Source organism: Plecotus auritus (genome assembly GCF_963455305.1).
Source record: "Plecotus auritus genome assembly, chromosome: 12".
Lineage (NCBI taxonomy): Eukaryota > Metazoa > Chordata > Mammalia > Chiroptera > Vespertilionidae > Plecotus > Plecotus auritus.
In genome coordinates, this window is record NC_137778.1 from 18,649,800 (window position 1) to 18,673,586 (window position 23,787).

The window sequence follows — 23,787 nt, forward strand, 5'->3', positions numbered from 1 at the left end:
TCTGCCTGTTTCTAAACTTTATATGAATGAAACTACATGTAGGCAGGTACTACTACTTACTTTACCATTGTAACTTTACATTTGTAAGATTCCTTCTTCTTTTTTTTTAAAAAAATATATTTTTGTTGACTTCAGAGAGAAAGGGAGAGGGAGAGAGAGATAGAAACATCAATGTGAGAGAGAATCATTGATCGGCTGCCTCCTGCACGCTCCACACTGGGGATAGAGCCCACAAACCGGGCATGTGCCCTTGACCAGAATCAAACCTGGGACCCTTCAGTCCACAGGCCGATGCTCTAGCCACTGAGCCAAACCAGCCAAAGCAGATTCCTTCTTGATATGTGCAGCTATAGGTTGTTTTCACTGATATGTAGTATTCCCATCAAAAGAATATGCCGCATTTTTGTTAGCCATTACTTTTTTTTAAAAAGTTTTTTTTTTAATTTAATATTGATTTTGAGAGAGAGGAAGGGAGGAGAGAAACATCAATAGGCTACCTCCTGCATGCCCCCAAACTGGGAATCGAGCCTGAAACCTGGGCATGTGTCCTGACTGGGAATTGAACCAGCAACCTTTCAGTTCATGGGACAATGCCCAACCAACTGAGCCACAGCGTCCATTTGGGGTTATCCAAGAGCTTCAGGGGCTCCCAGAAACAGTGCTGCTCTGGCTATTTCTGCGGGCACACATGCCCTAGCCTAGGGCTTCTCTACAGCAGGGGTGGGGACCTTTTTTCTGCCAAGGGCCATTTGGATATTTATAACATCATTCAGTTAATATAATTCTCTTGATAGAAATTTATGTTGCTATGAAAACAGCTCATAGAGTTATTGAATTTTGAGTTCCGCCTGCAGCTGTTTTGACAAGGCCAGACTAAATGACTTTGCAAGGGCCTTATACGGCCCTCGGCCTGGGCATTTCCCTCCTCTGCCCTGAGAGTGATGATGCTGGGGAGAAGGTATGTGCAGGGACAATTTTAGTAGATAATGCAAATTGTTTTCCAAAGTAATTGTACCAGTTTAGATTCTCACCAGCAGGCGTTAAGAGTGCCCGTGTTCCACATCCCGGTCAACATTTTGTATTTTTTCATATTGATTAGCCATTCCTGTTTCCTCTTCAGTGAAAGGGTTGTTCATGTCTTTAGCCTATTTTTCTATGAGTTCTCCAACTTTTACTCACGGGTTTGTAGGAATACTTTATATATTCTGCAAATCCAACTACTGTCAATTACATGTATTGACATGTATTACATCTCTTCCATCATTTTTTGGCCTTTTACTTTCCTACAGTGTATTTGGTTGGATAAATAGAAGTTCTTAATTTTAATGTGGTCACCATAATTAATCATTTTCCTTAAGATCTGCATCCTTTGTGACTTATTCAAAATTCTTCTCTACCCCATAAAGATATCCCCCCTTTATTTTCTTCTAACTGATCATTTAAATGCCTGCACTGTCATATACTATGGACTGTTTTTGGACTCTCCAATCTGTTCCTTTAGACCAAACTACACTGGTCATAATTAACAAAGCTTTAAAATAAGTCTTGATCATCTGATAGGCAAAATGGAACTCACTCTGAAAATATTTTCAGCTTTAAAAACAATATAAAAGCAGGAACTAGAACTTACTTTGCTCGGGGTTGATGAACTAATCCCGGAATCTCTTTGTTAGTTTTAAGTCTTGCATTTGAACTGGCACTTTTTTCCTGAAACACACATAGAAAAGACAAGATAAGAATCAGCACTTCAGCAATAGCATGGATTTTCATCACAGAGACGCCAGATGTTTGGGACCCTCCACAGTTGGTTACTTCACCAAGGACCGAAGTCTTGTAAAGAGGTCACACCGTCCAGGTAGAACTACCAAACATTTGAACGGGGAATGTGGTCATGAAGAAAGCAATGAGCTCCATAACAGCTACCACTCTGTTTAGAAAATGATGTGCAACTGGTGTTTGATTTTTAGGTTGAGTTACTGAAAACAGTAAGAATCAAAGAACAGAAGATTCTAGGGCCGGGAAGAGCCGAGGAGCACAATCGCAGCCTTTGTCGACTTGCCCAGGGAACTGACTTCAGTGCATTTTCTTCGTAAAAGACAAAGGCATCAAGTTACTGAGGCATAAAGTTTGCACAAGGCTTTAGCAGTGACACTGACAAGAACACGACTAAAAATAACGACCATTTCCCACCCACAACGAATACTGGAATTGAATGAGTGAAGCTCAGTACTAGCCTATATTCAAGAGGCACTTTCGGGCTGTTAGCCTAATCTGATTTCTTATTCCCAGGAAACCAGCCAGATGGGAAAGAAATACTCTCAGATCTTAAAATCCTGATATATCAGTCAGCACACTAGCTCAATACTACTACTCATCTGTATTTTCACAGACATTACTTAAAAAAATATATTCAAGGTGCTTTATTCTTTGCTCACAAAACATACCCCTGAAATGAAAGGAAAGACTATTCTAAACCAATTTAAGAAGTGACTATATACAATAGTAGACTCAAGGAACCAGGGGTGTGGCAATAGTGAAAGACCCAGGCTAAGGGGAAGAATGAAACTCACAGGGGTCAACCCAGCTTTCTTACCACACGCAAAGCCACGTGGGAAGGCACATGGGACAGATGGTCCCTCAAATGAACTCTTCGGAGTTCATATTTCTCCCAGGATCACAAAAGCTATGTACATCAATGAAAGTCTAATGACTTATATGTTCTGGTGGTGGTTTGTTACTGATCATCAAACATGAGCTTATCTGTATAACATTGCTATCCCAAAATATAGGGTAATTTTGTGATTTTTTTCTAAGAAAAGAAAGAATCGCTACGATTCCGTTGCAGTGTATCTTTCTTTTGTGTTAATCCTCACCCCAGGATATTTTTCTCATTGATTTGTAGAGAGAGTGGAAGGGAGAGAGGTGGGGGAAGACAGGGAGAGACAGAGAGAGAGAGAGAGAGAGAGAGAGAGAGAGAGAGAGAGAGAGAGAGAGAGAGAGATTAGTTGCTTTCCACAAGTGCCTGATCGGGGATTGAACTTGCAACCCAGATATGTGCCCTTGACCAGGAATCGAACTGTGACCCTTCAGTGCATGGGCTGACCCTCTAACCACTTAGCACACTTTGCAGTCTAGTTTACCTTCCTTAGCTCACACTAAACTTAAGAACGTTTTCATGAACATTCGAAATGTATGAAATAGATATTGTTTCCTCTGCTGATGTCGTCAGGGAACAACAGATGAGCTGCCAAATTTCTTACAAAGCAGGTGGGAGAACAACCAGAGAATTCTAAAGCACTAACCCCAGGAGGGCCGGGTCCACGTCCTCTCTTTACCTTTAGGGTCACACTGCCTGGCTCAGGGGCCTGGCACTGTAAATTCATCATTTACTAAAGGACACATTTTAGTAAATTTATAGAGCTGTGCAACTCTCACCCCAATCCAGTTTTTAAAAAGCTCTACCAACTCAAAACGTTTCCCCAAACCCATCTGCAGTTGTTTCCTGCTCTCAGCTGTAGCCCCAGGAAACCACAGTCAGCTTTCTCTCCCTACAAATTTGCCTTTTCTAGATTCATATACATGGAATCTTATAATAGACTAGCAGCCCTGCGCACGAATCCGTGTGCCAGTAGCTCTCTGCAGGGCCTGGCCGCTCCGTGCCTGCTGCCCAGAGGGTCTCCGCAGCCCAAAGGCCCATCTGTGGCCAGGCGTGGAATGCTTGCCTCGTTGCCAGGGTGATGACGCAAGTGCCCCCCCCCCCCCCCCCCCACTGCAGCTGGGGTGGAACACTTGCCTCGTTGCCGCTGCAAGCATTCCGCCAGGCCGCTCACGCTGCCTGCTCTCAACGGCTGCCCCTGCTGGGACTGGGGGACTCCGGCGGGGCTGAGAGGACTGGGCGCCGCCATCTTTGTGCTGGAGTGATAGTTAATTTGCAAACTACCCTTTTATTAGATAGGATAGCCTGGTGTTTTCCACTGGGGTAATGTTTTTGAGGTTTATCCATATTGTAGCCTATTTCAGTATTTCACTAATTTTAATTGCCAAATAATATTCCAGGGTGTGGCTATATCACATTTTGGTTAGCCATTCATCTGGATTGTTTCTAGTTTGTGGTCATCACACATAATGCTGCTATGACCATTCATAGACATGTCTGCGAGGGCATATATTTTAATTTCTCTTGGGTAGATTCCTAGGAGTGGAATTGTTATATGGTAAGTTTATAGTCAACTATTTAAGATGTGACCAAGGTGGCCGCACCATTTTATATTCCCACCAGTGGTGCATAATGATTTCAGCTTTCCACCTTCCCACCAATGCTTGGTAATGTCTTCGATTATTGCCATTTGAGTGGGTGTCTCATTGTGGGCTTTCTTTATTTGAAAGATTTTTTTTTAAATGGACTTTTTACAGAGAAGAAGTGAGAGGGAGAGAGAGCTCTGTCTATGTGAGAACATCAAGTGGCTGCCTCCTGCACCAACCTTACTGAGGATCGAGCTTGAAAACCAGGCATATGCCTGACTGGGTATCAAATTAATAAACTTTCAGTTCATGGGACAATATAACCAACTGTGAGCCACACCAACCAGGGCAAGGCTTTCTTTATTTTAAAAATGTGACTTCTTTGGATTTGTGCTTACATGTCCTTGTATCCCTCAGAATACCTAGTATCTTGCAACACGGAACATTCATATGCCTACTGGTTAGCTGCATTTGCATCAATAAATCAGTTCTGTATTTGCTTATAGATATCATTTAATTTCTACTCAGGGTGTTTATTGGGGAAGGGGAGTTTTAAAGAGATGTTTTGCCCAGCCAGCGTTGCTCAGTGGTTGAGCGTCAACCTATGAACCAGGAGGCCACAGTTCGATTCCCGGTCAGGGCACATGTCCAGGTTGCAGGCTGTATCTCCAGTGTGGGACTTGTGGGAGGCAGTGGATCAATGATTCTCTCTCATCATTGATGTTCTTCTCTCTCACCCTCTCCCTTCCCCTCTGAAATAATACACACACACACACACACACAATGTCTTAAAAAATGAAACAAGCAAACAAACAAAAGCAAGAAGGGCTGGAGGAGGAAGGAGGCTGATGGGAGCCTCAGATGGAGCAGGCCGGACAGAGAGGGCTGCACCAGGAAGAGAATTAGACCGGGAGGTGATGTAAGAGATGACTAAGATATTGTTTCCCTTGGCAATAAATACCTTAACAGTATCTGACACATAAACTAAGTACCTAAAATAAACTGGGACCAAGTAAGACTAAGTTGAAGCCATTGAAAGGGCCCTCAGCAGCCAGTTTGTAAAGCAGTGTTGATTTTTTTAAAAAAGTAAACTCTTTAGTAACATTTATATATTTACATAAATTTATATATATATTTATAAATGTTACTAAAGTACGAAGTTCGTGCAAGGGGCTTGGCCCTCGCAGCCACGGCGGCTTGCCTCGGCCCTTGCAGCCTCGACTTCGTCCAGAAGGTCATCTGGAAGGATGTCCGGAAGGTCGTTCGGCTGTCCGGTCTAATTAGCATATTATGCTTTTATTATTATAGATTACACATATTTTTAAAATTTTCTTTTGCAATTACAGTTTGCATTTAACATGAGCTTGCGTTAGTTTCCGGTGTACAGCGTGGCGGTCACAGGGAGCAGCGTTGTACATGACTCGCTCATGCTGGTTTCGGAATCATCTGGATGCGCACAGAAATCCACATCCCCGGGCTCCACCCAAACTCCCTGAGTGTGTGTGTCTGGGATCCAGGCCCAGGAACCTGCATTTCAAACAAGAGGCCCAGGTGACCTGAATTCTATTTCAGAGAAAAGATACCTTCAGGCTCAGGGATCCCCCCAGTTGGTTTTCCACATGACAGTTTTCAAACAGCACTGGGGTTCTACAGAGCTGCCCCGGGGGTCCACAGGGAGGCCCAGCAGGGCAGGAACCCCTTGAACGGTTCCTACTTAGGGGCTCCATCAGTTGAAAAAAACCCTCCCTTTCTCCAAAGTGTTTGCAGACTAATGTCAGGGAGTGACAGGTTTATTTAAACAGCAACTCAAACAACTTTCTCCTCGGCTTGGAATGATTTTACTTCTTTATGAACAGAACGCCCTTGTCAGTGTCCAGAGTAAGTTGCGTTTCCCTTAGTTTCTCTGATGATGCTGCTGCTCCCCACTGAGTCTTTGTGTTGTCCCGCTGAGTCAGAAAGGGCTTAGGCGGCCGCAGCCCTGCGAGGTTCCCTGAGTTGGTTCTGGGTTGGAAGTGTGGGAGAAATCTCATTTTCTTTTTTCTGGGCCCAGAACTATAAAGAAATCCCAGGGGCCAGATGGATGCAGGGAACTGGAGGCCCAGAGAAAAGAAGTGGGGGTGGGAATAATAGCTCCGGAGACTGCTAATGAGGGATCTACACAGGGAAAAGACACCAAGCACTAAATATGAACTCTCAGAGCACTCCGCCCTCCACACCGGCTGTGCTTTTGTGCACATTGGAACCACTGCATTTCAGAAAGTACACGAAAACTAGAAAAGGTTATTTATGAACCAGAATTAGGAGATTTAGGGGGACACACACACATTTAAAACATAGGCACACCTTCAGCTATACAATAAGTGAGAAATCATTCCAGCATTTGGGGAGTAACCCGCAGAATGTACTCTGTAAGGACACAATCTCATTTGATGTTTCATGTGTGACTTCTCCAGTGGTATTAACATGAGATAGGACACTGCCTCCTTCAAATATAAAGGAATTTTATCTTGTATCTTTTGAGTGATGATGATCCGCTGAGTCATATTCACTCTGTGAGAATTTTTGAATGTTAACAAGTGACAAGGCCCAAGCCGTGAGATGCAATTGCTAACTTGGGCCCACCAGGATCGTAATTATGCAAAGTCAACATTTCCGTTATCATTACCCACCCAAATAGATGATTAGAATTAGTAGTATTTTGTAAGAATTATTCAGTAGTGATGAAGTTGGCATGAAAAGTCTCAGGAAATTCTTTTTCTAAAAATTAAAATACAAATAAAATAAAATACAGCCATGTACCTCATTTTATATCAAGCAAATGTCAAGTGGGGCAAGTCATTTTTAAAGCACCCGATATTTTTCTCATAGTTGCTTCTCAAGGTAGATTGGAAATGTTTAAAATAATCTTTAAAAAGTAAATAGTGCTTTAAGAAATTGCTCGGAAGTGATTTTATTATCTACCAACCAAACTCGAACAAAGGCATTAGATACCATGTCACCGATTACAAAGAGGAGGCCATACTGTTGTTATAAATTACACCGAGAACTCTGAGTTGAGGATATTCTCAACAAGACGATGCATCTCCAAGATTTTCAAAGGAGTAACATATACACACCCAGAACCTGAACTGGAAGAGCCATAGTCAGTTCTTGCCCAGTATGTATCAGTTAGGACAGGGTAGGTTATGTTGCAATAACAAACAACCCCTAACAACAGTAGTTCCGTGCTATACAAGTTTATCTCTTGCACATGCTACGTGTCCATTGTGGCAGGAGACTCTGCTCAACCCACTCACAGTGGAACACCATAGTAGAGCAACCTCCTGGCCCATTCTTCACTAATACACTGTTAAATGGTACGTAAGTGCCTGACTGTGCTAAGAAATCAGAGATATAATCCTCATCTACTAAGGAACCAATAGGACAGTGAGCAGATGTTTCAAAGTGAGAGAAGGATGTGTGGGGAAGTGCTGGGGATGGCACCTCACTCAGAGGCGGAGGTCAGGGATGCGTCCTATAGAGGGAACTGGGCAGGGCTGGGTCCGGGGGAGGAATGCATAGCCGGGTAGGAGAGCAGAGAACATGGCACTCACTGAGAACCATAACGAACCTGGTACAGCCAGAGAGAACCTGGGGCGCCGGGAGGATGTATGAGAGATGTGAGGGTGAGGTGGGCAGGGGCTGGGCCAGGGAGGGCTGGGCCTGGGCATCGGGATTTTCCCAAAATGCCAGAATTGTGTTTCAGAGGTGGAAGCAGAGAGGCGGTCAGGAAGCTGTACCAGTAAATCAGAAGAGGGTCAATGAAAAGCTGAATGTAGGCAAGCAGAACCCGAGTCTGGACTCCGGGGTCAGACCGCCTCTCTGCTTCCTACTGTGTGACCCTGAGCAGGGTCCACAGCCTCTGTGCGTCAGCTCCCCCACCTGTGAAATGGGAATACAAGTAGTACCTCCTCCCTGGGTTGCCTGTTGTACAGGAAGGCACCACAAATGACAGCTTGTAGTAATCAGGCAGCTGCTCTGGGAAGAGAGACGAGAATTGAGTTGTTGAGAGAACTGCTGAGTGCCCACTCCAGGCTAGGCGCTTTGCTAGGCTCTGAGAAGAACAACAAGAAAAAGACAAACGAGAAAAACATTGCCAATGTCAGAGAAAAAACTCAAATGCTAAATTATAATATGAGAATTGAGAAGACTGGAGGTCAACTGAATGTGTGGGGGAGTTGGAAGAGGAAAAGGTATAGTGAAGAATGACAGTCAGATTTCTGGCTCAGCTGACACCTGTTACTCCACAGCTGTAAGGCATAATGGGTGGGCTGACGTTCCAAGCGAAGGTGTTTTTCTGGGCAAGCAAAGCCAAGGTGACACGGCTATTATGGCAGAAACAGGACTGGTCGGAAGCGCATTTTTCTTACAGGGGATGAAACGTAAGCTTCAGAAGGAGAGAACATCTGTCTGAAGGTCAAGGGTTGGTGGGCTGACCTCACAGTTGTGACTCTGAGCTCAGGGCCAACTGGATCTAGGGGACCAGGCAATGGCTCCTCTCTCTTCCCGCGTGTCACCTTGGTTTCATTCTTTTCATGGCCTTGTGGCAACCCCAGATTCAATCCTTCTGTGACCTAACAGGCCTTGTTAGCCCAGTTACACAAACCCCCTGCCTTTGTCAGGTGTGACCACTGGGGGTTAGGGGGTATCTCTCAGCGGGAGTGAGGGGGTTGCTGGGAGAAATGAAGCAATAGTGACCACAACACCTTTTATTCTTCTGCCTGCGAACTCTCACCTTGAAGTTTTTTTCCTATTACTATACATATTTTAAAATATACAAACTCTCTATTGCATGTATTATGATTTTTAAGAAGTGTATTTTTTTAAATTTATTTTTTACATTTTTATTGATTTCAGAGAGGAAGAGAGCGATAGAAACATCAATAATGAGAGAGAATCATTGATCAGCTGCCTCTTGATGGAACCCACAACCCGGACATGTGCCCTGACCGAGAATTGAACGGTGACCTTCTAGTTCATGGGTCAACACTCAACCACTGAGCCATACCGGCCAGGCAAAAAGTGTACTTATTCATTTTTATGTTTTCACATATAGGAGTTTTGAGTTTTTGACTGGTGGAAGAGAACTGATTTTCTTTTTTTTTCTCTCTCATTTATTATTTCTTCCATCCCTTCTGTGATTAGACCTGGTTAATCCTAAATTTAGCTCACTGCCCATACACTCTCTTCTATTCTCCCATCAGAAGTCGGAGCAAACAGAGGACACAGATGTTTTACGAGCACCCGCGGGCTTGCTAGCCAACACCAGCGTCAATTCGTTCCTGGTATGATTATTTTACAATGTGGATGGATGGAGCCAGTCACTAGAATTCTCTATCCACAGTCTTGACAGGCAATAATCCAACCTGGCATGGTTCCATTATTGATGTACTTTTAGCCCGAGGCTAGGAAAAGACTGCTTGGTTGTAGCTAGCATTTGGGTTGAAAAAGCTCTTTAAAATTGAAATAGGGTACTTAGGCAATAAAAAGTAAGCACCATTCCTTTTCTTCCTATTTTAAGTCTCCTTTTGGAGAAACGGGTGCTGCTAGAAACATCTTCATTATAGACGTTGCAAACAGAATTGATCCTGAAATGCTAAAAGGGGTGTGTTTAACCACCAATGCCTCTATTTGCTTATCTTCTCGAGCTTTTAGAAGCTTTCTAGAAAAGTGCCCACGCTTTCCCACGTTCCTTTCTCCACATGTCTCCTCCAATTTGTGTTCCACGCCCTTAAGACACGTGAGCCAAGCACTTACTGTTGCTGTGGGACCGTGGTGGGATGGGGCCCCCTTGGGCAGCCTGACACCAAGCTGGGGAGGGAAGGCAAGAACAAATGACCTGTCATTTCTAATCTCTCTGAGGAGGCTTTCAAATCCAGAGTTTACGAAGGATACAGCAAGCCTTCGTTTACTCCGTCTACCATTACGGAAAGTGGTTTCTGAGTGTTTGATCGCCTGGTCTCCGTTCTTCTCTCTTCGAGACCCTACCAGGCAAATAAGTCTGACGAGACAGTTTGCTTGTTCCCTCATTCTTTGCCTCTCAACTTAGGTGAACATCTTTTCCTGAGTAAAAGGCCAAAAAATGTGGAACTGGCAAAGAAGAAAAATATGTTAAAGTACATGCTTAAGAGCTTTCATAAACACTCCCTGTTCTTCCAAAGATCCTTGGAAATGTGTCTTGGGAACTTAAAGGTATGATCCTTCCAGGGATGTAGTCAGGTGACTACTTATAACATACAGTCTATTCATTCAGCGCCACACATTTAAAACAGTGTGTGAAAAACCCTATTCGGTTAGAAACATCGCTCTCTCCGCCCTCACATCTTATGAAGCAATTTAAACTCTTCAGGGCACCTGACATCTGCGTTTTCACACTCGGGGTCGTTCACTAACGTTTCCCAGGCATGTCATCGTCCCCCTAATTCGTTTGGAATAAGATGCAGTTTGGATTGTTGTGGGCTTGCTGTCTTGGAAACTGGATTCCAAGCCACATATGCCCATTTAGTAGCTGTGAGCTCCACACGGCTCACCACTTACTGTATTATTGTGTCAAAGTAACTGTTCAAAGGCTAAGACGATTCACAGAAAGAACAACGAAGTTAGAACTTTTTTATTCATTTGAAAACGAAACTGATTCTTTCAGAAGAACTTAAAATGACCCCTGACTGAAGTCAGTGTTTTAGGCTAATAGGTTCCCCCCAAACTTTGTCTTCAAAATAACAAGTGTGTCCTATACCATGTGACTCAAATACAAGGCTGCATCCACTTTTCTGAAGGATAATTAAAAAAACCCCACAAAAACCCTGCCCCTGTTCTGGCATCTACCATAATGTAGCAGGTCACTTACAGGGTGTCTTTTACCAAAACCCAAGGCTTCCTGATAAGGCTTCGTAAAACCAATAGCGCCATTTTTCAACTGGGATACTGAAGTGAAATCTCACAAATGTGAATGCCACATCTGTTGTGCCGAGGTCACTTGGTAAAAACACTAAGGGCAAAAATAACAAAAACCCCAAACAAAACAAAAACAACATGCATGTATGTATGCTGGCACATTTGCCTACATGCATGTTCTCTCTCTCCCCCTCCCCCACGCTTTCTAGCACAGTTGCTGTTATAGAAGAGACACCCCTAGAGCACAGATATAATCATATTTAACTTGTTTCTTACGTGAGGCGATATGTATGTATTTCACTGATGCTCCTGTGACAATCTGACAAGGAACAGAGCTTTCCATTCCGTGTCAGTTATGGTCTCTTCTGCTTACAAAACCAATGATGACAATAAAAGTAACAGCTGTTGCGCTGGCCAGGTGGCTCAGTTGGTTGGAGTGTTGTCCCAAACACCAGAAAGGTTTCAGGTTCAACTCCGGGTCAGGGCACGTACCCAGGTTGTGGGTTTGATCTCCTGTCAGGGAGCTTATGGGAGGCAACCGATGGATACTTCTCTCACATCAGTGTTTCTCTATCTCCCCTTCTCCCTCTCTCTCTGTCTTACAATGAAGCCTCGTATTTTCAGCCCACTCTCACCCCCATTTCCACAGACGTGTGGTGCCAGCAATTCCCGAGCCTTTTAGTGATTCCGCAGTGTAACTGGCTTTCTTGGGTTTGTTAAGTTAGTTCCCACCTCCCTCTCCCTGCTTTCCGCCTGGCGGAATTGCTGATGTGTTGTATGCTGTTCTCTTGGTCTTAGAGGATTATTATTATTATTCTGAAGAGTCCTCTCACTGTTGTTTTCCTAGCGTTTCAGAAGGAAATAAAGGGGTCTACATTCTACTTGTCCTATATAATTTAATCTACAGGTTGCGTACGTTGTTTAATTTTACACCTGTATGCAGTAGTTACTATTATCCTCATTTAGAGCGGAGGAAACCGAGTTTCAGCAACTTGCCCAAGGTCTCCCAGAGGGTTTGACCTCATGCCTTTCTGATACCAGAGCCCAAGCTGTAGGTCACGACCACACACAAGCATCCATGGTGAAATAACGGTAACAACTGCTGATTGTCCCTGGGCATTCGCCATGTGGTTTATGCAATAGCTCTGTGAGCCATTCCAGGGGTCCTCAAACTTTTTAAACAGGGGGCCAGTTCACTGTCCCTCAGACCATTGGAGGGCCGGACTATAGTTTAAAAAAAACCTATGAACAAATTCCTATGCGCACTGCGGGCCCGGGACGAGTTGGCCGCTAAGCAGGACAGGCAGCGGCACCGGGTGGGCCGCATGTGGCCCGTGGGCTGTAGTTTGAGGACCCCTGCATTAACCCATTGCACAGATGAGGAAATTAAGTCACAGAGTGGTTAAGGAGCCTTCCCAAGATCACAGAGCCCAGAGGGTCTGGCTCCAGAGGCTGTGCTCTTACCACTCCCCAAGGACACAGGTCAATATACTACGTCTACCTTGTGGATTTCCACAGTCTACTTTAGGACCCTACCCCGCTCTGCTCTTTTCTCTTTCCTACATGACTTACTCCAAAAGAAAACAAAAATCTCCTTACACCAGCCAACCAAAGCAGAGACAGAATAGAAGACAGCCAGAGTTAAAGTAAAATCATTTTGAAAATATTTGCACAAGAAATTATTCTACTATATTACGTATCCTCTGTGTACAGTGACCTTCAGACATTCAATTCAGGAATAATGTGAAGAACGTGCCAATATAACTAGACACATAAAAAAACAGCACTTTTTACAGAGGAAACAACAACTAGAATTTGCTTCCTAGTGATAGCCTAAAACTATGTATGCTAGGAGGCGCTATTGAACAATTTTAGGGGTTGTGTTCATTGGTGTTCTTTGGATTTGCATGCAGTTGAGCTTTGGGGTAAGGGGAGCTTATAATTTTTAATGGAAACCTGTTTAACCTCAGCCTGGTAACTGTTAGTCAACACAATATTTTACTGCAAGAGAAATTTAAAAATAAGTTACATTCATTATATGCACAGTTCCTTCTTATTCACGCTGAGGCATTAATCACACATTATTTTCTCTTCCACCTGCATATCTGAGAACTCAATTAAAAGATAATGAATTGGAGGTGTTAAACCAAAAGAGGGTGTCACTGTTTCTAGAGCATTATTGATGGTGGAAAGACTGTGTCTCGGGGCAGTTAATAGAATCTGTGAGCTAAAGGAAGCACAGAACCAAATTAGTGGAACCAAATCATTAGCAATCAGGAAATCTTAGTTCTAACTCCGTTGCTCCACAATTAAGCTAAATTACCTAAGTACATGTTAATAAATCACGATGCCGTAAATACAGAGGATTAGGAAGGTTAGAGAGTACAGTAGTGCTTATGCTGAATGTGGCCACACACGCTCAGTCCACAGTAGAAAGCGGGATGTAGTTAACATATAAAAGGCCAAAGGACACGCAGACCCACATCCAAAGGCGATACAACTAAGAATTAATATATATCCTTCTATAAATGTGGACAAGGATATACCCTTCTCTGAATTTTCAATAGTGGTCTAAAAATTTTTTTGTTCTACAAGCTGATGGCTGCCAGATGGCAGGGGTTGGGGGACTGGGTGAAAGAGGTTAAAGCAGGGGTGGGCAAACTTTTTGACTCGAGGGCCACAATGGGTTCTTAAACTGGACCAGAGGGCCGGAACAAAAGCATGGATAGAGTGTTTGTGTGAACTAATATAAATTCAAAGTAAAGGAGCGGAGGGGAGAGCAAGAGAACCCTCCGCTCTTTCGGCTCCGCGGGCCTGATAGAACAGCCGAACGGGCCGGATCCGGCCTGCGGGCCGTAGTTTGCCCACGGCTGGGTTAAAGGGAATAAGCAGTACAAATTGGTAGTTACAGAATAGAAATGGGGATGTAAAATAGCACAGGGAATATAGGCAATAATATTGCAATAACTATGTATGGTGCCAATTGGGTACTAGACTTATCTGTGGGGATCACTTGGAAAGGTATAAAAATGTCTAACCACTAAGCTGTACACCTGTAACGAATATAATATTTGAAGTCAACTGTCGCCCTAGCTGGTTTGGCTCAATGGATAGAGCGTTGGCCTGGGGACTGAAGGGCCCCGGTTTGATTCCGGTCAAGGGCACATGCCCGGGTTGCACGCTCAATCCCCTTTCGGGGGGGGGGGGGCATGCAGGAGGCAGCCAATCAATGATTCTCTCTCATCATTGATGTTTCTATCTCTCTCTCTTCCTCTCTGAAATAAATAAAAAAAATACTTTAAAAAAAGTCAACTATCAATGAAAAAAAATTTTTTTTTTAAGTATTTGTTCCAGAATTGTGCCTACTACACAAAATAATTTTAGGAGAAGCTGTTTAAATTTTTCTTGAATGAACATTATCTATTAAGTCCAGCACTGAACACATTTTCAGAACTTTAATACTTGCTTCTTAAAAGGAAATGAAGAAGAACTGTCTATGCTGAAAGGCACTGTGCGGAAAATAACAATTGACCAAGATATGGCTGTGTGTCCCCTCACGGCTCATTCATCACTTCTCCCCACGGAGTGAAGGACTTGAAGCTGAAGGCCACGCGTTAGGCACAGCTCTTATATTTTATGCAGCTCCTATAGCAGTGTAGGCAAAAGGAACTCAGTGAGTACTTTGTTGACTGAGAAGTTGCACAGACAGAAATGTGAGCTAATAAAGGAGCCCATGGAGTTCAGCCAAGTTCATGGGTGTATTCCTATATAGTTCAGGGAGGGCTATCACTCTCCCAACTGTGGCTTACAAGTGGACGTGAACAGCCTAACACCATTTCGCTAAAAGAACCATTTACCTTCTTGAAAATTACTAAGTCAAACATAATCTCTTCCTCCCCACTCTCAAGTCCAAGATCATGATTGCTTACGATTAGAAGGCCTGACAGCTTTTGGAGTAGGATGGAGGTGAAGTGGGTTTTCCTGCTACACACGAAACCACGGGACTCATTCCATGTGTTCGTTTTTAAAAACCACTTAGTTTGTGCTTGGAAATAGTCTTCAGCGGCATGCACAACACATAGGTCCTTTCTCAGCTGGCAACTTGGAAACTGCTATTCTGGGACACAGACTAAAAAAAGAAAACCCCGAAAGCCTTTTGGTGGGTGTGTCTGAGATGACTTTTTTGGGAAAAAAAAAAAAAAAGAAACTAGGGGGAAAAAACCTAAAGTGTTATATTTAAAGAATTCCTAAGTATATACCCATTCATTCAGTAGGCAATGTCAGACTTTTAGAGCTAAAAGTTAGGTTTCAGGGACCAAGTTGAAGGATTTAGGAGAGAAAACACTTTGAGGGTGGTATTGGGGCAAGTGAACTCATGTCCTTTAATTCACACCTGTTGATCCTACAACGCCAGCTTTGGGCTTCCTCTTGTCACTAAATGTATGTTGTCACCAGGTAACATTTACCTAAGTATTTCAGGTCAGGGCCCTGTAGCCCTGCTCAAGGTGGTTTGGGGAGGGTTAGCAGGTATCCTCTCCACCCCCACCCCTGCAGCCCAGCCTTGGATATGGATATTGGGGGGCAGGCATGCTCCTGCATCTTTGAGGAGGCAGAGGGTTCAGTGATAGAACCAGCTCTGAAATGCACGAAAATGCCTCTGGCTTGGGCACTGGGCCACTCAGCTTGGGCTGGGCAGCCCGATGCCATGCCAATTTATCCTGAATAGGGTAAATGACCTGGTCACAATGATCCCCACCCAAACTGGATTATTCCACAAAGGCTGGGGATGATATCTACTTAGCAAAACATTTCTCATTGAGAACACAGATAGCATGGCACACACGAGTGCTTAGGCAATGCTTAACAGAATGAGGAAAACAAACAGTTTTCAAAGGCCCTTACGCACATCAGAGAGCATCGTTTACATACAGACAACCGATAGACTAATGAAAAAGAATTCCTGTCTGTTCATTAAAAGGGGCCCAAATGTAAGAGCTGCCATTCGTCACCCTCTCATCCTTTCTAATAAAAGAATAATATGCAAATTAACCATCACTCCGCCACGCCCACCAGCCAATCAGGAGCGAATATGCAAATAAACCCAACCAAGATGGCTATGGCCACAGAGAGCAGGAGGGAGGCTTGGGTTTCCGGGCAATGGAGGAAGCATTCCGCCTGCCCTTGCCGGCCTAGGCCTCCACTCAAGGCTACAAAGTTTCAATGATAGAAGATACATAAACCCAAACAGAAATGGCGGCAGCCACGGAGCTGGATAGAGCAGGAGGCTAGGGTTGCCCCCGGTGATGGAGGAAGCCAAGCTTTCCGCACACCCTGGCCGGCCCAGGCCTCCGCTTAAAGCTACAAAGTTTCAATTATAGAAGATACATAAATCCCCCCAAAAATGGCTGCCACCACAGAGCAAGCAGAAGGCTTGGCTCTGCTCCAGGCTACAAAGTTTCAATTGTAGAAGATAAATAAACCCCAGATACCAGGGCCTCCGCTTGGGTCGCCAGGGGGCATGGCCAGCCTGCAAACCACCACAGGCCCCTCTCCCAGGCCGCCCCACGCCCCAAGGGAACCCCCACCCTGATCCGGGACACCCTTCAGGGCAAACCAGCTGGCCCCCACCCATGCACCAGGCCTCTATCCTATCTAATAAAAGAATAATATGCAGATTGACCGTCACTCCAACATACAAGATGGCTGCCCCCATGTGGTCAAAGATCCTGCCCCCATGTGGACACAAGATGGCCACCACAAGATGGCCAGCAGGGGAGGGCAGTTGGGAGGGACCAGGCCTGCAAGGGAGGGCAGTTGGGGGCGATCAAGCCTGCAGGGGAGGGCAGTTAGGGGTGACCAAGCCGGCAGAGGAGGGAAGTTGGGGGCGACCAGGCCTGCAGGGAAAGGCAGTTGGGAGGGACCCAGGCCTGCAGGGGAGAGCAGTTGGGGGGGACCAGGCCTGCAGGGGAGGGCAGTTAGGGGTGACCAGGCCAGCAGGGGAGGGCAGTTAGGGGAAAACAGGCTGGCAGGGGAGCAGTTAGGCATCAATCAGGCTGGCAGGGGAGTGGTTAGGGGGTGATCAGGCTGGCAGGCAGAAGTGGTTAGGGGCAATCAGGAAGGCAGGCAGGCGAGCAGTTGGGAGCCAGCAGTCCTGGATTGTGAGAGGGATGTCCAACTGCCCGTTTAGGCCCGATCCCGGTGGGCAGTTGGACATCCCTTGAGGGGTCCCAGATTGGAGAGGGTGAAGGCTGGGCTGAGGGACAACCCCCTGCCCAGTGCACGAATTTCATGCACTGGGCCTCTAGTTAACCTATAATCAAAGAATTATTCAGGGTAAAGGGAAGAATTCATTTCATAAGAGCACCTTGGCCAGGGACTGGCTCCTTCAAGAGATGGTGAGCGAGGGAGCGTGCCTGTAACACGGGAAGGTTCAGGGAGCCTGCTTCTGGGCATTCATGCTTGCTGGCCTGGAATGGATGGCAGGGAAAGACTGGTTACCCCACCAAGGTAGCCAATGACTCTTTCAGCTAATTACAGATTTTCCGGGAAGGGGGGATACTCTAATGCTTGAAAGGAAAAAGTCTGAATTCCCTTTAAATTATTCTGATTTGCCTTTTCTTTCAGCTTGTAGGAACCCGTAGAGATGTGCTGTCAGTCAAAGGAAGCGTTACTAGGAATTCTGACTTTATACACACCCGAGAACCGTACACATTCCCGTAGGTTAACGGCAAAGGCTCTTGTGTCTTTCTTTGGTGCTTGGAAGTTCCAAGCCTGAATTACCCTTCGGTTTCTTCCCTTGCTCTCCTCTGAGTAAAATAACCCACCATCTATAAAGCCCCAATGTGACAGGCACGGTGCTGTATCCTCTCTTACGGCAAAGTAAACAGAAATATCTCTCTCTCCCTTTTTCTTTTTGGCCTCAAAATGTGACTAATCGTGATTGGCGAATGCACGTCAGCTCTGTATCAGGCATCGCACATGAGTTCTTGCTCACCCTTTAAGTCACTTGGCATCTTACTGCCTGCCTGCCACAGCAAGTACATACTGGGGACTCCTTCTCCACATGCCACAGATAAGGAAATTCAAGCTCAGAAAAGATTAGGCAACTTAATTTTCATGGTCACGTGGGTAGGCACTGGCCGAGTCTGAATCTAACAGTCAGCCTGACTCACCCGTCCCACCTTCAGGGCAGCATTACCGACTAGCGGTGATTGGCGCTTAGCTCTTGCCAAACAATGTCCAAAGGTTTTACGTGTATTAACTGATTGAACCTGGCAACATTCTATGAGGAAGTACTACCATTATTCTTACAGTCACCATTTCAGATGAAGACACAGAGAGCTTACGGACCCAACCCCAGCTTACACAAAGTTTCTCATCTGATTCCAGACGCCCAACACCCAGAGGGGCACCTGGTGACCTGGGGCAGCCTGGTGACCTCACCCGGAGTGGCTGCTGGCTGCCAAAGGGCCCTGTGTCCAGGATGCTGAAGGAGGGTCCTTTTACTGGGTGGATGGTTGCACGAGACCTCTGACCTTCTTCCAGCTAGATGCTTTTGTTCGAAACCTAATGGATTATGTATATTTTGATTTCTGAATTCCTGGCACAGAGAATGGGTAATGTAAGAAAAAAATCCCAGCAGTTACCCTGGTAAATAAAAGAATGCTCGCTTTGTCATTTTGCCAAGATCAAATGTTCTGAGAGCCCCAGTGAAATCAGCAGTCCTCACACACACAAATCTGGGCCACAGGAATCATAAGGGCAAGTTACTGATGGACAGTAGAGATTGTCCATTCTGGGACACATGCTGAAGAGAGGAAAACAGAGAGCTAAGGTGAGGACAGTAAGTTGAGCCTCTACGTCCAGGCCTGCTAATGACTCAGCGAGAAGAGGGAAGGAAAGACAGGACACGGCCCTTCAAGAGCTGGAAAGCAGGACATATGATAGATTTTCTTGTTGTTAATCCTCCCCCGAGGATATTTTTCCCCATTGGTTTTTAGAGAGACTGGAAGGGAGGAAGGGAGGGGGAGAGAGAGAAACATTGCTATGAGAGTGAGACACATCCATTGGTTGCCTCCTGCTTGCGCCCCGACCAGGACAGGGAACTTGCAACCTGGGTATGTGCCCTTGACTGAGAATCGAACCTACTGCCCTCTGGTGCCTAGGCCGGTGCTCTAACCACTGAGCAACCGGCAGGGCCATATGCTGGATTTTATACAAAGACCTGTGCCTGAATTCATATAAAAAAGGGCTAACCCCAATGTCCTTTTGGGACAACTGCAGGCAGGTACAGTCCCACCAAAATGTCCCATGTCACAAAATCCGATTAGCTGTGCCCCAATCCCAGGGGGCCATCTGGAACTCGGGGCTCCATCAGCCACATTCTGTGGTAGCACTACAAATGAAATTACCTTAAAAAATAACCGAACGAATATATAATCGAAGCGCACTGACATCGATGGAAAATAAAACTGGAAGAGAAAGAGGTTTTCAATTGGGCCTCTCATCTCCTCCCCCTGCCTCCTGCCCCGCCCCCCAGATTAACCAAAGAACTTATATGCATAGATGCATAACCCATGGTCACAAACAATAGTGCAGTGAAGGCCTGGTTAGGGGACAGGAATGGAGTGGAAGAGGTCAATGGGGGTGGCGGGGGGGGGGGGGGGAGGGACATCTGTAATACTTTCAACAATAAAGATAAACTTTAAAAATAAAATAAATTGGGCCTTTAAGGCTAACGCAACACTATAAGAACAATAATGGATCAATCCATGCCCCCCACCCTGATATTCGTGAGCGTCAGGAGACGAATGCGTATCGTTGTGAATTCCAACTGGACAGGCATTGCTGGGAGTCAGGGCAGCTCCCATGGCTGCAAACACAGCAACCAGCGTTCACAAGTGGACGTCATGTTTGCCAGTGAGGAGAAACTCCTTACCGTTCAAAGCAAGATAGGAACGGATAGGAAAGAAACCCCACAACTAGCATTTCGGGAACAGAGTGGGAGGGGAAATGACATCAAGGTTAGTAAGCTTTGATGCCCAGGGCCACTTTTATCACAGGGTGACTCAGTGGGACAAAAAATAGAAGTGATTGTCTGAGCCAAGACAATCTCCCATTCATCTTTCCCTTCCTAAAATTATAGCCGTCATCCTGAACAGTAAGATCACCTTTTTCAAAAATCCTCACCAGAGGATATGCTTTGTTTTTTTTTTAAATTAATTTTTGAAAGAGAGGAAGGGAGAGAGAAACATCAACGTGATAGTGAAACATTGATTGGCTGCCTCCCGTACACGCCCGCACCGGGGATGGAACCCACAACCTAGGTATGTGCCCTGACTGGAAATTGAACCCGCAACCGCTTGGTGTACAGGATGACACTGCCCTTGACTGGGGATCAAACCTTCAGCCCTTCGGTGCACAGGCCAATGCTCTAACCCCGTGGTCGGCAAACTGCGGCTCGCGAGCCACATGCGGCTCGGCTCTTTGGCCCCTTGAGTGTGGCTCTTCCACAAAATACCATGGCCTGGATGAGTCTATTTTGAAGAAGCGGCGTTAGAAGTTTAAAAAATTTGGCTCTCAAAAGAAATTTCAATCGTTGTACTGTTGGTATTTGGCTCTGTTGACTAGTGAGTTTGCCGACCACTGCTCTAACCACTTACCAACACCGGCCAGCGTTTCTATAAAGACCTGTGCCTGAATTCCTATAGAAAAGGTGGAGTGTGGTTCTTGCCGCGGCCTGGTCCTCCTGGGCCCCGTCATGGTGCCGATATCACCTTTGTAAGGCTGGTTCTGTTTGCCTTTCTTCACTCTTTCTCAACCCAGGATTGTTCCAAAATAAAACAGCTTTTTTTCCCCTGGTTAAAAGCATTACAGGAGTATGCAAACCCGCAACAAGAATGAGCTGTGCTCACAACTGGTAGTGATGGCGGCAGGTCCTTCCTTCCTGTTTTGATTTTAAGTAGAGAGGGGCTGTCCTGATTCCTTCTTTGGGTTGGCCTACCCCTGGCAGGGGCCTTGCTCCCCGCTGGGCCCAGACCCATGAGCGGCGGCAGCCTTCTTCGAACAAAGTATCCTTTCACCAGCACAGGCTCTGTGACTCTGCTCTGGACACGAGAACAGGTTTTTAGACATGTTTTGCTGACATGCTAAGCTGTGTATGTCAACAGGCACGGCAGGTTCCTATTCTCAGGTTGGAAGACTCGCATCCTGCCACGGCTGCAGGCACCTCTCACCGGCCTCGGTTTGTGTCCAAGAAGCCAGATCAAACCCCGTGAGAATGCCTCTCAGCGTGTGTGTGTGTGTTTCCATACTTGTGTCTGTACATGTGTGTCTGTGTCCTTCTGTTGTTGGGTGTATGTATGTCGTGTCTATGGGTGTGTTTGGGGGATGAGGGAGAGGAGTGAGCCATTACTAATTAGGATAACATTGCTTACATATCTTTCTAGAATACAGTCCAAAACAAAGCAGAAAGGAAGCAGCAAAGCTTTATCTCCCTCCAGCAGCCGTCCCAGCCTGGGGCTGCAGTGAGTTCACCTTGGGGTCCATTGTGTCCAGATGGCCCCGTGGCTGTTGCCCAGTGACCATTTGTCCCAGGCACCGCGCTGCCTCCAGGGAAACTGCTTCCTGCCGGAGGCTTGTTGAAAGCCCCAGTGTCGGAGGGAGCTGCAGGCACTTTTCCTCACTTGGAACTTCTGATTTAGTCAAGCCTCCCACCCCGCCCACATGCTCCCTCGGATCACACCCCCTGACCTGGCAGTAAAACCAAGGGAACTTTTACCAAAAGCCTGAGAAGAATTTGGGAGCGCAGGTGGCTGTGGTCCTGTGTGTGCATGTGAGTGTGCATGCATGAGTGTGTATGTACATGCATGTATAGTCATGTGTGCATGAATGCATGTATGTGTGTGCATGTGAGTGTGCACACATTCCCACATCAGCAGAGAAGACTGGTAATGCAGTTCCCAGAATGGTGGACTAGGTGAGGATTCTTCCAGAAGAAAAGCAGTAGCACCCTGCTGTGGACACTGGGTCCTGAGGGGCTGCATTCGTGCCGGCACCAGAAGCAGTTCAGAGGGGCCTCTGCTGGCACTGATGGCTTCTTGGGTCTGGGGGTCCAGCAGAAGATTCCACAGGAAGCCAGGGAGAGTGGCTGAGGGGCCGGCGGTGCCACCTGGTAGTGTTGGGACTCTGTTCAAAGTCACCCATCAAATATCTCCTGGAAATCCCTGGAATAGCTCAGGAACCTCAAAAAGGAGCGGGGGGGGGGGGGGGGGAGAGGGAGGGTCTGCTCCAACATATCAGAGAGAGGCAGAGATTCACACGTTCATCCATTCGTTCATTCATTCCACAGAAATGAACTGTGGACTAGCTATGTGCCAGGCATTGTTCTAGGGGCTGAGCAGGGTGGAAAAGACAAAAGCTCAAGTCCTAATAGAGCTTTCATTCTAGTGAAGGCCACGGGCAATAAAAATGAGCAAACATGTAAGTAATATCAAATAAAATCATGAGAAATAGTTAAGAAGAAAATACAGCAGACTTACAGAGAGGGGGGGGTTGGTGGAGAAGACTACCATTTAGCTGGGAAGGTCAAGGTCTCTGGAATTAGAGAAATGTCTCTATCATTGTTAGAAACACACAGACACACTACACTTTTGAACTTTATAGTAAACTATAAAAAGTTTGAATTTTTGTTTCCATTTTTTAAGAATCTTCCAACCATTGAATTAAAAGAATCCTATTACAGACCAATTTAAGATACAAGGCATTTTTAAGGAACTGTTCATAATTTTTATTGTATTTAAATGTTATTTTATAAATTATGAACCAAAGGAAGTGGGCCATAAATTAAAGTTTATAAATCTTTGCTATATACAGTCTTCTTTGTATTGATGTTTGCTTTATTAATTGAATGGATGGATAGATAGATGAATGAATGAATGAACGAGGCCCTATATAACCCAGTTAACAGATGGATTCAAAGCTATCACTTTTAAACTTGACTTTGAAGCCTCTACTTATGTAAAATGGGAGTAAAATCCATAACCATGCGATTGTGAAGATAAAATAGCACATTTAAAGTGTGGAGCACAGATCTGGACAAACAGTAAGCAGACACGGACATTTTTCTGACTTAAGAATAAATAGTAGGATGTGACTTATGTGAATTCTAAACTAGTTTTTAAAAATAAAAATTAAAGACAGCCTGTGAAATAACTTGTGAACCTTGGATTATGAATAGAAATCCAGCAGTCATTCTCAAGAAAAAATGGAATTAGTTGGTTTCCCTTGGACTTACTAACCGAGTTTAAAACTACTTTTTCCCTAACCTCAAACAATAGAATATATCTTTCCTCACCCTGGTTCTGTGAAAGATCGGATCAACAGTCAAGGAGATACACTCCGCAGGCCTCAGGGCCCTCAGCACATGCGCAGAGATTTGGGATTCAGATGTACAATGAGCATCTATTATGTGTTCCGGGCAAGGACCAGGACCTTAGAGATGCAATCTCTAACGTATTCATTTTTAACCAATAGGCCAGGAATATATTGCAATGACCTGTTTCCTAAGCAGCTGTGTTCCTTGTATAGGGCATATGATAAAAATGTCTAATT

The 23,787-nt window shown here is 45.3% G+C and overlaps 1 protein-coding gene across 1 annotated transcript in view; it reads right to left on the bottom strand.

Moving 5' to 3' along the window:
• LOC308237681 (uncharacterized protein C1orf21) overlaps window positions 1-23,787 on the bottom strand; it is a 181,421-nt gene that overhangs the window by 20,495 nt on the left and 137,139 nt on the right. The window contains exon 4 of the mRNA XM_080648595.1: window positions 1,631-1,707. Within this exon, the coding sequence (XP_080504721.1) occupies window positions 1,631-1,707 (77 nt within the window). The remainder of the gene's footprint in view (window positions 1-1,630; window positions 1,708-23,787) is intronic.